The sequence below is a fragment of the Ochotona curzoniae genome, unplaced genomic scaffold (assembly GCF_017591425.1).
Source record: "Ochotona curzoniae isolate NIBS_2020 unplaced genomic scaffold, NIBS_Ocur_1.0 patch401, whole genome shotgun sequence".
NCBI classification, from domain to species: Eukaryota; Metazoa; Chordata; class Mammalia; order Lagomorpha; family Ochotonidae; genus Ochotona; species Ochotona curzoniae.
Genome location: NW_024466975.1, coordinates 75,863 through 93,088, shown reverse-complemented (window position 1 = coordinate 93,088; position 17,226 = coordinate 75,863). Strand labels below are relative to the sequence as shown.

The 17,226-nt window shown below is 36.5% G+C and overlaps 1 protein-coding gene across 1 annotated transcript in view; it reads left to right on the top strand.

The window, feature by feature from the left end:
* Positions 1-17,226, top strand: part of LOC121167618 (transcription factor SOX-6-like) — a gene marked incomplete at its 3' end in the record, with an annotated part of 317,078 nt that overhangs the window by 226,895 nt on the left and 72,957 nt on the right. Inside the window, exons 8-9 of the mRNA XM_040997162.1 lie at positions 4,026-4,105; positions 5,604-5,726. Of these exons, the coding sequence (XP_040853096.1) occupies positions 4,026-4,105; positions 5,604-5,726 (203 nt within the window). The remainder of the gene's footprint in view (positions 1-4,025; positions 4,106-5,603; positions 5,727-17,226) is intronic.

Below are 17,226 nucleotides of genomic sequence, written 5' to 3'. Positions count from 1 at the left end.
TATCTGTTCTTTGATGAGTCTAGGAAACATTGCTAGGAAAAAATGAGAGCACAGTGGTTTCAGCAGTGCATATCCCAATCTTTACTAATTTTCTTGTGTTTATCCTTAAGAATAATTTAAAGTTTTAAATATTTTGTAATTCTTTAGAATTCTAAATAGAATTCAACTATTACCCACTAACACTTGCTATGCTGTGATGTTGGACAAATACAAGAGAAGACTTCTGGCATTCCTTCACAGAATAGAGAGAATGTCTTCAAATGTTTTCTTACATTGACTGTGTGTATCTCAGGGAGATCTATGTAACATATTGTTTCCAACTTTTCTTTGTTATCGGTGATTCAGGTATTTCTGAAGTGTAGCAAACATGATAACTCGCCCTGGTCTGTAGGTTACCTGGTAACTTATTATTCTGTGAAGCCAACACAGAATAATTTGTAAAAATGAATATTTAGTATATGCATTGAAGAGTGGGAAATGAGGTATAACATAGATTCTCTCCTTGAGGATCTTCGTAAAGAATCCTCAAGTCAAATCTTTGTTCTTTTTTCTTCCCCTACTCCTCCCAACTTCTCTAAGTAATTTCTCCAAAGTATTAATATCTGAACATATTTTTTTATACTCAACAATTGCAGTAACTTATCTTTCTTAAGAATGAAAGCAAATGGGAAGTTCTTACCATATTATTGGCTCTTTAAAAAAAATAGGAATTTGTGTCAGAGTTATACATATTTGAAATATTCCTACTGGAGTTAGGCTGAATCTAATGAATCGTAAATCCCTACTACCTGCTTCTCTTCTATTGTGACTAGATTATCTTAAGTTTCGCCTTCATTTAAGAATGTGTTCTCTCTGAGAAAATGGATTAAGGGTCTCAAAATACAAACAGGATGAATAAGTTCAATATCACAGTAAGGAGACTGTGATTAAGAAAATATTCATTAACAAAATAGCTAGGAGAGAGGATTTTGAATGTTATCAACACCAGGAATTTATAAATGATTTTAAAAGTGCAAATCACCCTGATTGGATCATTATTTTATATGTGTTTGAAAACCACATTGCCCCCTCCCATAAATATATACAATTGTGATGTGTTCATTACATTTGTGATAAATGAAATAATTGACTTTCTCTTGCTAAGGACTCTTGTTGTGGGACAGCTTTGATTTCCAGAGGCGGTTGTTCTGACATGTGAAACTAATATTAAGAAAATTTTCCATAGTTTTAAGATCCTGTTTTGATACATTGTATAACAATTTAGATAAATCCAGCCAGTTATAATTATCTAGAAGGCTGGAAAACTCAATTTGCCAAACGGGTATTCTTTCCCCAGTTAGTGTTTGGAGGTTGCCTTCTTAGATTGGAGGTAGCAAGGGTGAGATCACAATGATGCCTAAAGTTTTCCTGTTCCAACAGGCTTCACTTATCCTTTGTCTAAATTTAAAAAGAATGGGTCCTCATGCAAGCACTTCATATTCAGAGACAAATTAAAAAAAAACGCAAAACATTGCTGCAACTTGTTGATTGATTTCTTGCCAAGTCAGGCACACTGAGAACGTTTTCTTGATAGACTCTTAAATAGAAAAAAAAAATCAAAAAACAAGATAGGAGTAGGAGAGAAATGTGTGACTTTGTTATTTTTTAAAAATGGATTAAAGTTCATTCTCTTAACTCTTTTGTAGTTCCTACGGGTTTCTCTTTTGCTTTTAAACCTCCTCTTGTCCCTGCCTTTTTGTCCCTCTCTCTTCTAAGTATCATCTGTGATAAACTTTTGTTACTGTAATATGTTCATTTTTACTCTTAGTATCAATATAATATGTTCTGAAGAAATAGCTTTCTAAAGATTTCACTCAGATATGTAGAAGCAAGCCAGCAAAAAGGTTAAAAACATTTTTAAAATATGTTTTGTCAGCAGTGGAAGGAGAGCTGTTTGTAGCTAGCAGGTGAGCTGGAGAGTACTGCAGGGTGTGGTAGAGATAGTAATAAATTAACTGGCAAGCCAAAAACTATGAAAAAAAAAAGTCAGCTATTTCATAGCATAGAAGCATGACAGCTATGAAAAAAGGAGTGCCCCAGGGAATTCTTTTAGAGTTTGATTTTTAAAAATATGTTTGACATGAAAAATGTTTTAGTACAAATAAAGCAACTGGTATTAAACTTACAGGGAGGGGGTGTTGTGGTTTAGAGTTCATATGAATAATGCATGATATTTAAAGAAAGAACAGCTCTAAAATATTCTGGGAGGCAGTCTATGTTGATGGTTGAAATGGTGATTTTTCCCCCCTGTTTTTGAAGCATCATTAATTCAGCATCATTTCGTGCTTTTTTTTAAAGATCTGATATGAACCGAAGAAATGCCATTGGACTTAGATTAGGTTATTCTTTTCTTCACATAATTTAGCCTAAATATCAAGAAGATCAGTAGAATTATTTAAGCATAAAGTGACAGTCATTTGCTATAAAAATAATTTGGCCTAGTTATCTTTAAAAAAAAAAAAAAGAAAGAAAGAAAAACCTCATACAGTACCGGAAACCAAAATCAACCTCATGGAAGGGAAAAAGCAAGATCAGATATTTTGAACATTACTCCATAGGAGACCAGCACAATATAGTGTTAGTGAAAGCATTGTAGCAGCACTCCATATGCAATCAGAAGCCAATTGTTACTGGACTGTGTACAAGCACACACTGTGCTCAATGGTCTGATGAGGTATTATGGATATGATGCAAAGAGACTGTGTAGATTAGAAGCTAACAATTTGTTAAAAGTGAAAGCAACTTAACATTTACACGGGACCAGCTGAGTTGCACTTCATGAGGCAAACAGGATGAGCTCCAAGCAACCGGGGGCACCTGGAAGGTTCCAGGTTCTAGTGACCTTGCAAATAAAGAGGTTTTCTTGCTTTCTGGTTGACTACCATTATTAGTCATCCTGTGATCCTTTATACACTGTCTCTTCATTATTATATTCAGCTTTCAGTGTGGAAAGTTCATGCTAAACAGCATGATTAGTATAAATGTCAGAAATGTGTGGAAGAACAGCCTATTAAAATATAGCCTAGAGATAGTACATAACGCCGACTTTAAATAAGTAGCTAAAGCCAAAGTGATATTGTATTAAATCACTGGTATTGTACAATTTAGCTACAGATATTAATTTTTCTTTCTGTTACTTGATATGTTCCTCATCATCTTCTTGGTTCTTCAAGTTTGTGCTCATCCCATGTTCATAAATCATAGGAATTGTTCCCATTCCTTATATTGAATTGGAGTTTTAAAAATTCATTAAGATGTAGCACTAATCTGTGCTGTCCCGTGATTGGGCTCAGCTGAATTTTAGTTCAGACATCCCATGTAAACTGGGTGTCTGTGTAATAAAGTTATCGACAGATTTGTACCAATAGTACATGACTGTGTACTCAGCCCTACCAGTTCAGTACCAGATAGTCATTCAGAAAAGAAAAAAAAAGTGGTGTCTATACATGTTGTGAGGTAAGATGAGATGTTGTTTCATCCCTGTCAGATTGCACAAGTTGTTATCTCCAACTCCTTTTATTTATTTTTTTTAGAAAAATAAAATTTTAGGTTAGTGTCAGTTAATAGCTCATCGCCTTTTTGGGCCTCTCATAATTGGCTTTGCCTCCCAAGCCAAAACTTTCAGTTGTTCTAATATGAAAACCTCAGTGCTTTCACTGTGTGCTGAGTGTCAGCCTGGCTTTAAGATATTTTTTTTACTCTTAAAAAATGATGTATTACAAGATTTGTAATGGAGTGAACATGCTTGAATTGCGCATTTAATTTTTTAAGCATTCATGTTTTGCCAGTTTGCCTACCAGCTATCTGTTAACAAAAGTTCCAAGGCAGCACTGCAAGTCTGTGCCCAACTAAGTCTTTTGTCTCTGCAGATGTTTGGGCTTAGAGCAATGTTGTAAAGCTCGGGCGATCCAAGGACCATGTTTGTACTTGTCTGCTGTGATTGCCTGTGCATTGTCTAAACCTGCATGCATTGTTCTTTCCGACAGGTGATAACTACCCTGTACAGTTCATTCCATCAACAATGGCAGCTGCTGCTGCTTCTGGACTCAGCCCTTTACAGCTCCAGGTAAGTGCCAGAAGGAAAAAATGTGGGAGAGGAGCCAGTACTTTAGTAAAAAAAAAACTGCTAACCAGCTGTATGCTAAATAATGGCCTGGATGTTAAATAATGTTTTAAGCATAGCCCAAAAGGATTAACACCTTGTGTACTCACCCTGCTGCAAATAGAAGAGAAACTTGCCAGTTTCAGCATTTTTACAGGAAAATTGACAATAAAACTTAGGAGTATGTATTCTCTCTTAAGTGCGTTAATAGTCTTACACATTTTATGACTCTTTCTTTTTGGATATATTCACGTTTTTCTTATCAGGCTTTCAATCATGTCTCCAGTATTTCCAGATGGCTTTCATATTTAAGTAAGAAAACAAAAAATGATGTTGAATATTTTCCTTCTTGTAGCTCACAGAGATTGTTGCTTATAAATTATTTGGTAATTATTTGATAAAATGATAACACATTATCACCAAATATCTTCCTCCTTTCTGGGGTCAAAATCTGATATGGTTCCGAATTTGTGTTGTTTATTTATTAAACTAAACTGAGAGAGAAAGTTTTTTGAAAGCTGAGTGAAGAAAATGTTTGTATTTTATCTCCTTTACAGTAAAGTAAGGAGTTTGGGATAGAACTAGGTTATATTTATAGTCTTAAATTAATGTTTTAAGAAAAAAAGTGGTTTTTAAAATATAATTGGATATTCAATGAGCAAAATCAAGCAGCTAAGGTAATCAAAATAAGTCAAACCTTTGCTGTTTGAATATTTAGTATGTGTGCTGTAATAACGAATTTCAATACAGTGGACTGTTGATTAAAGAGAATTTTTATTCTTAAGCTCTAATTATTTTAGAGTTTTCTTAAATCATCAGTGGAATAGCAACTGGTGATGTATTTTTGTTTCTTTGCTGCTATTCTCAATATAACTTGAAGGTAACAAGAAAGCACAATGACCATACGTGAGAAAACACTACTTTGGACTTTTTCCACTGGGACAATAAAGAGGGGTTTTTTCGCAGTATATGGATGTTTTTGCTATAACTTCATCCAGAAAGCCATGAAGACATGAAAGTGTCACCCATTCCAGGCTTCCCTGCAGAGCTAGAAACATTGCTTGTGAGCAGAGATAGCCCTGTCCCTCTTGCAAACTTTCACTTTCTGCTAACATTGGAATACTTACTAAAGCTGCAAAAGCAAAAAAAAACCAGAACAAACAAACAAAAAACCTTGTCCTTTTTGGTGCGCCTAGTAGACTTCTCCTTTCATAGGAGCTAGCTTGCTCCTTCTACAGTTGTGCTGTAGACTGTGTTCTTGACTTGGATGCAAAGAAGGCAACACCACTATTTGATCCTAAAAGAAAGTTTCTGTAAAACAGAGAGGCTGGGTCTTAAGCCTTCTACTTTCCATTCTTTGATGTGGTCAATACCCTGGATTTACAAATATGTGTTCGGTTTCCATGAGTTCTGACAGTATGTTTTGTCTTTTTTTTTTTTTTCTGAATATGCTACTAAACAGAAGGGTCATGTCTCCCACCCACAAATTAACCCAAGGCTAAAGGGCCTAAGTGACCGTTTTGGCAGGAATTTGGACACCTTTGAACATGGTGGTGGCCACTCTTACAACCACAAACAAATTGAGGTATGAACGCTTCCACTGGTGCTTCATTGGGTGGGGGACTGGATTGCTCAGTCAAAGTCTAGGCTTTTTTTTTCTTCCAAGCGGCACAGTCTAAACACTGAAATCTTTCTTTTTTGTTTTCATTCCTAAGGAGGTTCTTCTTTTGCTGCTTTTCTTTCAGAGAAAAGGGCAAATCTAAATATGTGTCTTTGAATTGGGTTATTACTATATGTTTATACATATATTTAGGCAAAATTTTACATTTGATGGTATTGAAAGATATTTTTTCTCTCACTTTCACCTTTTCTTACACATAACAATGTTCAGTATTTAAAAAATATTTTGAAATTTTAAACAACTTTAACCTTATATGTTTAATAAAATATACTTCTTGCATAGATAAATCAGCTGAGGTTCAAGGAGTTATTTAAGCAATGCTATTAATTTCAATTCTACTTGATTCAGATGTTCCTGACTTAGTTGTCTCAGAGTATTTGAATGTGGCTGGTTGCTTATTATATCATAAACTTATATAGTGTCCTCTTCCTCTTTATCCATTTATGGAGTTTGAGGGAGGAGATTGCTTACGTGGATCTTATGTGGATCATGAGAAGCAAGTCCTTTTCAGCCATGGAAACCAGTCCAATCTCAAATCTCTCCAATCTCAAACTTAATACCTCTCTGTGTCATTAGATCACTCTCCGAGATTCAGATATTGGAGGGTTGTCAGCAATATGTTGATTAAAAAACAAATAAAAACCAGAAAGAAGTCACTTCAGACTGAAGCACACTTTGATTTGGGGAAACTCAACTCACAAAACAAATAGTTACATTGTAGAAGTCTATGCATTGATAGCCTATTGACTCTCCTGATCTGTATAGTTCAAGCACTGTGTAATCAATAGAAGGTTCCTTTGACATTATCGTCTCTCTGCTTTGAATCTTCCTTGCTGGAGAATGACAGGAAATGCTTTGTTCTCAGCAGAAGGAACAGAACAGGATTACGGGCTACCTTGAGCGAGCAGGGAAAGCAAGCAAGGAAAGGCTGCCTTCCTCTTTCCTTAACTTTGATATAAAAGGCGGACAGTGGATTTCCATTCATGCATGACCAGACACATTCTGACGGAGTATCTGCTGTCTTCTACACAATCAAATGTGACTTCCTTCATATTACTTTGTTTTGACTGCTGGAGTTAGGTATTCTGTATGGTGACAGCGAGCTTATTCAAGATAGCTTGAGGAGTTTGCGAGTCCTTAGAATAATGTGAATGCACGTAGCCTTAGCTCAGCCTCAAGATTTCCTCCACTTTGAATTTTTTTTCATTATATCCCATCAGGTTACCTTTAGCAAAGTTTCTGCTCAAATTTTTTCTTTTTTTTAAACGGGGTTTGTTTTTTTCTAGCCACCACACAACATTAACGACTCTTGGTGTGTCAAATTTGAGTTTCTGGAAGCCACAGGGACATGCATGTGAACACCAGGGTTGCAGAGTTCTGTAACAGTGCTGATCTAGGAACACGGATATGCCATTGTCCTGTCTCTTTAATTAACTAGATAGAGAATGTGTAAAAGCAAGAACCTACCAATCTTTACAGCTTAAATGCGGCTAACTGGAATTTCCAAATTTGTGTTTACTGTTTTTTGCTTCCATTTTCCCACCTTCTTTCCTGCGTGTTGGGAAGCCTTCGATCTGTTTTCTTACATAGTATACTGGTTAGACTAAGCTAGCGTTGTTTAAAAAGCAGGTTTCTTAATTTTTTCTGGTGTGAGTGTCCCTGTTGTTAGAATATCCATGAACAGCCACATCCAAGCTACTAAACAATAACATTTTAAATCTTGAACAAAGATAGAGAGAAATGTAAATAATATCTTGCCTTATATTTGCTTTCCTTTCTAGCCAAGTTTTACCCCCTCGAGTGTAAGGAAGAATGTCACAAGCATGATTATGATAAACTATTGATGTTGAGAAAGTATTACCAGTAGTTTCAACAAGTTCTGTGTCTGAACAAACATTCCTAGGAGGTAAATCCCATAATACACGTATCCCTGTTTTCCTTTCCTTTCACTTCTGTTGTATTGGTCCTCTCTACCTAATGTTAGAGTTCATTGATTCTTCAAAGATTGCTATTTCTAATATAAATCACCCTGGGTAAATCTTAATGCCATTTTTGTACCATAGAAGCCTGAAGTTTAATAATAAGTAGAGAAAAAGTATTTGCAATGCAAAGACCCTCCTTGCATTAATATAATCCAGAACCCAGTTTTTGTTTTCTTTAAAATAAGGAAGATGCAGCAAAGACCATTTGAAAAATACTACTGTGCTGATCTGAGGCATGGCTTTCAGTGCCTCGGGGGCACAATATTAGGAGAGAGAAGGCCAAAGAATGCTATTTTTAGTTGAACAGTTCAGCAGATGGAGACATGAATACTCATATATCTGAAGGTTGAGGGACTTGAACCATTAATTTTGATAATGTATTTAACCCTGGGAACAATCAGAAACTGTAACTCTGAGCTTACAATGCTTTTGACCTTTAGAGAACAGAAAGCGCTTGCTATAGTAAACAATATATTATATTACTACCTTTTCCAATTCTCTCACCCTTATAAATTTCAGAACTAGTTGCCATTTGCTTTCCTTAGCTTTGTTAGCATTGGTCCTTAAGTAAGTGAAAAAGAATGTTAAGGAAAGGAAACTAGGATAATGAGGCAGTCATGGAAATATAGCGTTTAAATAGCTATGATGTTAGATTATTTCTGTAGAAATATTATCCCAGAAACTATGCTCTGAATGCCTTCTACATAAAATGAAAAAAGGTTTCATGTATTGATTCATTTTATGTGGTAACTATTCAATATGATGGCCTTTATTTTAGTTTAGTTTTGTTTTTAATTGGAAGTAATGTCGTTTCAAAGTTGCAGCTTCTATTAAACACAATCTGATACCATATGCAAAATGATACACCTGTCTCGTGCCTTCTTACTAAATGATGCATGCTTCTCTTTAGCAAATATAGCAGTTAAGTATCACACAGCTTAAGAATTTCTAATTAAAATATCTCCACATGTCAGCATATTGGCAATGTATTATTTTAATCCATTTATTTTGTTTATGAAACAGTGACATATGTTTAGATTGTGAAATATATGAGGCTTAAAAAGCACTTTATTGAAGAAAATTAATTCCTACAATACTGTCTGGGTAATGTGTTCACTCACCCAGTCAGTCCCTGGCAGCAGTGCCAGTCTTAATGTTGGATAGTCACAGTTACCAGTTTCTTCCACATAACAGTCTTGAAAAGAGGCTGAACTGTGCTTTTTCTTAGCTCCAATGGTAGGTTTTTCTTTCATTATCTCCCCCCACCCCATTACTTCTTAGCTTAAGCCTGTCCCCAAAATACTCTGTTACCTTTAACATATATGATATATGTTATATATATTATATACATATATATGTGTAATAAGGAATGCAAATGAATACATGTATAAGGGATTTTGAATGACCAATCAAAATTAAAGTAGGCTAGTTACTTTTTCGAAGTTAGACGTAGTAATTTGTTTGTCAGCAACAGGGAAATGTTGGGTCAGTCTAAGATAAAGTGACTGTCAGCAGTTATTCCTACAAGACAAGTAATTTCACTCAATGTATTACTGACAGATTGCTCACTTCTCTGAATCACCAGAGAAAACAAACTTAATATTGTTACAGGCAGAGCTTCTGTCTTCATTAGCTTCAGAGAATGATTTTTATCGTGCATTCAAAGCCTACCAAGCTTTAGTTGGAACATATTTTAAGAGTGGTTCTTGGTAGGATAACATGGATAATATTCTAAATGAAAGAATTGTCCATGAAAATTAAAATATCAATACAAATGTTTTTTCACTTTCATTTCATGGGCTTTCTGTGTGGTTTAGAGGAGATTTTAGAAAAGGAATATAATTAGAGCCTGAAAGTACTAAGAAAAACCTATCAACAATAAGTCACTCTTAAATGAAACTATAAAAGTCTTGCCCAATTTGCAATGATAAAGGAGAACAATTGAAGTTTTTGCAAAAGTGAACATATGCACATGTTTTGTTTAAATGATATTGTCAATTTTCTGTGCAACAAATGGAAAGTGAAGAAGTAACCATAGGTATCTGGAATGCTCTATTTGTATTTCACTTCCAGCCTGAACCCTTATGATACTGTATTTAGATGTTGCACTGGCTCCGACTCTTGTCTTATTTGCAATTGTAAACATTTCTCAGTGCTACAGGGAAATAGGAGTGTGAATTAGCTTTGCTGGAGGGCATTAGGAGGCTGTGGTTTCTAATACAGAAGAAAACTGAATAAAGAGTTGATTAGAGTGACCTATTACTGGCTACCCGATGGTGAAAGAGGAAAGCACTGATTCAAAGCGGGCTTTAAGAATGCCAACTATGGGGATGTGCGTTGAGGGAAAATGCTTGTTTTTTCTTAATCAGGCTTCACTTATCCCCTTTGACTCTTTTCATGACTTTTAGGAGTGTGGTAGAACTTGAGAGGACCATTATAGCCGGGATTACATGAGCTGTGGACTAATGGAATGAGCTCCACTTAGGGAATTAGAACCTTAAGTTAGGGTTTTCACTATTACTTGCTATGATGTCTTGAACTGTTCTCCAAATAACTCTTCAGGTTTTTTTTTTTCATTGTAAAAAGAACACAGTAACATATTCTCAGAATTGTGAATAGTAAATAGGACAATAAACCATGTATTTAATTTCAGCAAATGCAACTTAAACATCATCAGAATAGGTTGAAAAGTTTGCAGCACCATAATGGCAGTAAAATTTACTCTAATTTTTTTGATTAGAGTGCTTCTGTGGATCAGTTCTACTCTAGTAGAGTTTCACTCACCAAATTTAAGCTTGTTCCATCACTTTTAAGGTTTAATTATTTCATTTTTTTTAAAAAAGGAGACTAAGAGAGGGAGAAGGAGAGAAATTAGAGAGATCTGTTGGTTCACGTTCCAAAGGCTGAGCAAGACTGGAGCATCCTCTGGGTCTTCTCTGTGAGTGGTAGGGACTCAAGTCCCAGAGCCCTCACCTACCACCTCACAGGCACAAATCTGGGAGCTGGATTGGAAGCAGAGTAGCTGAGACTAACAACTGAACTCATTTCATTATTATGGAATTCTCAGCGTTTCTTGCTATAGTATTTGTAGAGAAAAAAAATAAGAAGTGAATAAATGTTCTTTGATGATTATCTGAGACCCAAACAATTTTGAAGACTTTTTAAGTTTGATCTAGTGCTCAGTCTGTAGAATGCATTCTGTATAAATGAATTTTCATTCCAGAGCAAAACAAAAATTTTTGCAGTTTCTAAATGAATCCTGATGAACCTCAAGAAATAATGAACAGAGAGAATGCAAATATAAAGATAGTTCCTACTGTTTACAAGCATGCCTTGTCGTTGCGGAAAGTGAAACAGCAGATTACACCCACCCACACATTAAAACATTGGGTAAACTGGATGCTCTTTAGGGAATCTGATTCTCATTTAGTTTCAGCATAGGGCTTGAAAGCTAAGCAAGTTGTCTTTTCTCACACAAGCCTTGCAATTCAGTGTGTTAAAAGTTACTTAATTAGAGCCTCCCATTGTGGCACAGCCAACTTAGTTACCACCTGTAATACCAGCATCCCATAGCAGTGTACAGTTTTGAGTTCCAGCTGTACCACTTCTAGTCCAGTTCCCTGCTAATGCACGTGGGGTAGGATAGCCCAATACCTTGGGCCTTCGTGACCCACATGGAAGACCAGGACTGAGCACTGGACTCCAGGGTCTGGCTGCTTCCTGATCCCACCCTGACTATTGCAGTCATTTGGAGAGCAAACAAAAAGGCAGATTTCTTTTTCTGTTTTTCTGTTGCTGTTTCTCTCTTCCTTAAATAAATAAATAGGTTTTAAAGGTTGTTTGATCAGTGAGGTATTCAGCTATACTCATTGAGCAGGCTGTGTAGGAACATAGGACTCTGGAGTGAGGACCTGTGCAGTCTTCTGTTTCTCCTATTGTGAGATTTTCACCTACAGCTATTTAGTTCCAGCCCCACTAATTAGTCAACTCAGCAGGGAGTCCCTGGGTGTGTGAGTGCAGCAGATCTCCAGTATGCACAGACTCGGCATCTCTGGATTCAAACAAGACAGAGAGAAGCTATGTTTTAAAAATTGCACCTACCCTGAACGTACACACAATTTTCTTGTTATTGTTCCCTAAAGAATATAGTATAACCACTATTTGTACAGCATTTGCATTATATTAAGCATTATAGGTACTTTAGAGATTACTTAAAGCATGGAAGAGTATGAAGATAGGCTATATGGACGTATCAGATAATTTCATAAAAATAACTTAAATATTCATAGAATTTTGTTATCCATGGTGTTGAGGAGAAATCTGGAAGCAATCCCCCATGGCTAATGGCACAATAGTATATTCAGGCTTAAATAGACTGCTTGTAGTCAGTAACGGTTTCTAGAACAGTGACAGGTAAAGTATTATTTTCAGTTTTAGTGTGTATCTGTATAAACATATGTTGTAATGAAGAACCTGGGAATTCAGTGAAGTGATTAATAAAATATAAGTGTTGAAAGTTTGAACGTGAAACATTGTAAGTTTTAGAAAATGCTTTGCTAGTGTTTCCAACTATATGTCAAATTAATAAGCATTAAGGAAACTGACATCAGAAATAAGATGTGATTAAGCATTTTTACCCATAAGATAATGGTTCAGATTCAACAGGGAAAAATAAGTTTTTTAAAAAACGATTTATTCATTTTTATTGAAAAGTCAGACATACAGAGAGGATGAGAGACAGAGACAAAGATCCGTCTGATGATTCACTCCCCTAACAGCCACTATGGCTGGAGCTGAGCTGAGCTGATCTGAAGCCAGGAGCCTGGAACTTCATCCAGGTCTCCCACATGGGTGCAGGAGTCCCAAGGCTTTGAGCCATCCTTGACTGCTTTCCCAGGCCTGAAGCAGGGAGTTGGATGGGAAGCAAGGCTGCTGGGATTAGAACTAGCATCCATATGGGATCCTGGCACATGCAAGGTGAGAACTTTAGCCACTACACTATTGCACCAGGCCCACAAAATAAGTTTTAAATTATACTTAATTTAAAAAATTGAGAAGTTATGGTGTGTGTTTTCCATCCCAGGCGAGTCTCAGATGAGGGCTTGGCTTTCCAGTGACAAGAGCTAGCACTTAGTTGTTTCTGCTCTTTTAGTCCTTTCTGTTTACTATAGAAGAGTTCATATGTATAGGTCTAGATGCTTATGGAAACACATAGAAGTTGGAAATTCAGAGAAATTTTGTATTGGTTTAAGTACTGATTTGCAATCATCTCTTTTTAAAAACTATTTTGAATTGTAAGGATTATGAAAAGAGCTATGAGTATAACTGGGTTCTGTTATTATCTTCCAAACATACATAGTATTAAGGAAGGATTTTTTTGCACTATCACATGTGATTAAACAAGCACTTAACATCTACTGCATACTCAGTACTGGGTGCTATGTGCATTAAAATGCCATTGTGTGCTCCCTAATTTCAGTCCTTCATCATAATGCATAATTGATGGCAACCATCAAGTCAGCTTGAATTAGACTGACAGGAATTCACTTTCTTTCCCCCTTAGTTTTAGAAACATGTGTTCCTTTATATTAACAATCTTTTACTTCAGATTTAGTTAAGTGTAGTGAAGTATCTATATTTTAGTTTAAGAGAGTAATCATGGAAGCAAAACAGAGCCAAATAAACTTCCCAAGCCCTCATTTGGTGAAATAAGATTGTATCAAATGTTTAATTTGTAGTGAGCTTCCTCAAGAGCTCACCCATTGCTGTGGTGTCTCTCTTCTAATAACATCTTTTATACCTAGAAGTAACCTGTGGCGTTATAATATCTAAAATGATCCAGACCATGATCATTGTTACTCTGTCATGATTTCTCTGGAGCTATTGACTTTGAGCACTATGACTCAGGTGAAGTGAAGAAAATTAATACTTAATGGCTCAGTGCAATAGTGTAGCAGCTTGCATGTGCCGGGATCCCATATGGACGCTGATTCTAATCCTGGTGGCCCCGCTTCCCATCCAGCTCCCTACTTGTGGCCTGGGAAAGCAGTTGAGGACAGCCCAAAGCCTTGGGACCCCTGCTCCCATGTGGGTGACCTGGATGAAGATCCAGGCTCCTGGCTTCAGATCAGCTCAGCTCTGGGTGTTGCGGTCACTTGGGGAGTGAACCAGCGGACAGAAAATCTTTTTCTGTCTCTCCTTCATTCTGTAAATCTGCCTTTCTAATAAAAATGAATAAATCTTAAAAAATTAATACCTAAAATTACATGTATTTGTTCCACTATTAAATGTTATAGAATATAAACACATAGTTTTCATTTGGAGGGATTTTGAAACAGAGCTGTTGGTCATCTAAAAATTCCATTTTGAATGATCTAATTTTGATTCTAGGTTACCTACTCATTTAAGTTAAATAAAAGGTGAAGGAGTTTTTTAAAATCCTTACTAGAAACCACAATTGTTAGCTTTGAATGTGGCTATTGAAATATCACAATGCTTATCATATCATTAGGGTTGATCAAAGTGTGTCTTTAAATCACGCTTAAAAAATTTGAAAAATGCTATGTACTGCTTGATTCGAACCGTATCTCATTCTGGAAGAAGAAAAGCTTTAGAGATAGTAAGAAATACCAAGGATTGTCCCAGGTTGGAATGGAAAAGGAGGTGAATATGTGGCACATGGAGAATCTCTAGGGCAGCAAAGATGTTATAGTGGCATATCATTATACACTTGCCAGAATCCATAGAATGAGCAAAACCAAGAAAAAATTATAAAATTAAATTAGGGCGTTTAGGTGATTATATCAGCGTAGGATGTGATGGTAGACTATGTTGATAATAGAGAGACTATACAGGAATAGTTCATGAGTTTATGGGAAATAGAAGTAAAAGATAATATTACATTCTAGTTTGGTTTTGAACCTTAAATTGCTCTAGAAAAAAAATTCACAAGCAAATCTAAATAGCTCAGAGAGTGCTCATTATATGCCAGGTATTGTCCTTTTTTTAAGATTTGTTTTCCATGTAAAGGCATATTTACAGAGAGAATGAGAGGCTGAGAGAAAGGTTTCGTAACTGCTGGTTGGCTCCCCAAATGGCTGCAATAGCAGGAACTGAACCAGTCTGAATCCAGGAGCTGGGCGCTTCTTCCAGGTCTTCCACACAGGTGCAGGGTCCCAAGGCTTTGGGCCGTCCTCTGCTGCTTTCCTAGGTCATAAACAGAGACCTGAATTGGAAGTGGGACAGCTTGGACACAAACTGGTACCCATATGGGATCCTGGCACTTGCAGAGGATTAGCAAATGGAGCTAACTCAGTAGCCCTACCATGCGCCATTCTAATTGGTGGTCCTCAACTAGGGGCATGTCTTTCCTGCTCCACAAGGGCTTGGTTGATAATATCTGCAGATATTTTCCACTGTTTCGAATGGTGGGAAAGTGAGTCTCCACTTGCATTTCTTGGTGGAGACCAAATAGGTATTGAGGAACACCCTATAATGCCCAGTTCAGCTACTTCCAATAAAATTTATCCACTCCAAAGTGTCAGTAATGCTAAGGTTGCTGTCTTAGATGATGGGAGAAAATATCATAAAAGATCTTGAGTAAAGCCCCTGCTCTCATGGCTTACCTTCTAACCAAGGAGAGAAAAAATAGGAGCATTTAGTAGAGAACTCAGATGTCAACTCATCTTCATCTGAATAGAAACATCCAGCTTACATATGTACTTGTCTGTCTGAATCTGGCCGTCCAATTTTTAAAAACTGAGACCTATTCAATTGTTTATCCTCAGTTTTTGCTTCACAATCAGCTTGAAAACTGAAACTTTAATTCTGCGTGCTCACCTCTGCCTAGAGGAATCACAACTTTCTTAATAGTGCTTGTACTTGTGAAAGTTGGGGAGGACTTGGGAGCCGCTCATTGGTTTCTGTAGGATGCCATTTCCTGAGATCCCGTAGGACGAATGGAATCACTCTTGGTAATGAATCTATACTTGATGCACAGATTGGATATTACAAAGGAAGACTGAATTTATTTCTAAAGCAAACCCCCAAAAAGATACAAATAATAACATTCTGTGTATACACGAGTATAGGAATGGATTTGTATATGTACACATATATTCATATAATACCTACTTTATAGATTTTTTCTATTTTTAATTGAAATTTTTATTTCACCCTTGTATTAAGTGTCTTTTTGTAGTGTCCCCATATTCAAGAAGAAAGTGAAGCTCACGTAAATCTGTCATGAACCACATTATTCATGTAATAAGAAAATGAGACTACAGTGGATGGCTTAATTATAGTTTAAATTTTACTTATAAACCAAGATTCTTTGCATTAAAATCTGCTGACTGGTATGGAGGAAGCACTGGTCAATTAGAAGCTTTCTTACATAAGCTACACCTCTATTTTTATAATATTTAAGTGAATTAAAAGCATCTTAATTGACTCCAAAAGGGAAAAATTTCAAACTCAACACAATATTCACAGTATCCCAAAGAGTTCATATAGTTTTCAGATTTCAAGCTAACTGTGCAGAAGAGATTTCAAAGCAAGAACTACCACAACAAGAAGCGTCCGGTTTTATTCTGAAGCTTTCCTGTGAGGAAATGCTGAGGATGCTTTTTGCACAATGCCAGAATCCTCTACTTTTGAGGGTTTCTGTGGCCGTCTTATGATTTTGAAGTTTTGATATGTCTCCTGCCATAGCTAGGGAGCTACGTCCTTGCCCATCCTAGCCTGTGCTGCCCGCTGAGCGTGTTCAGCAGGTTGCATGCCAGCAGAGGAAGCAGATGTTTGGCCATACTGGAACGGAATGCCTGCTGCATCAGGAGCTGGGCATTCCTCCTGACATCTGGACGTTGCTGGAGCAGGATGCGTGCCTCAGGCCCCGGGGCTGCGGGAGTCGCAGGGCAGAGAGTACTGAGTCTTTGCGGCTCTTTAAGAGATTAGTGCACTGAAGCATCAATAATGTTGAATTATCGCTTGGCTGCCTTCTTCTCAGGAATCTTGGGACAATAGGAGAGGCAGCAAGGAGCATTTACAGGAAAGTCATGTTCAGAGAGACAAGAATAATTACAGAGTATTAAAGAGCTTTATTTTAAATGATTCAATTTACAAATAGCCCTTGTTGTGTGAAACTTTTCAGAAACACATGCACACACAGAGCTCTGGTTACTAAAAGAAACTTGTAATTAAAAAAAAAATGACTAGTATGGAAACACTCATTTGGTTTTTAGAGTTTGGTCATATTGTGTAAATGAAGACAGAACATGTGGTATATATATATATATATGTACACATTTTAAAATCTAACATTATCATTGGTAGGAAAGGAAGATTTTTAGGGAATAGACTGATTGGATTATACTGATTTTACTGTTTCACCTTATTGTCCTCAAAAGTGATCTGTCTGCTAAGCA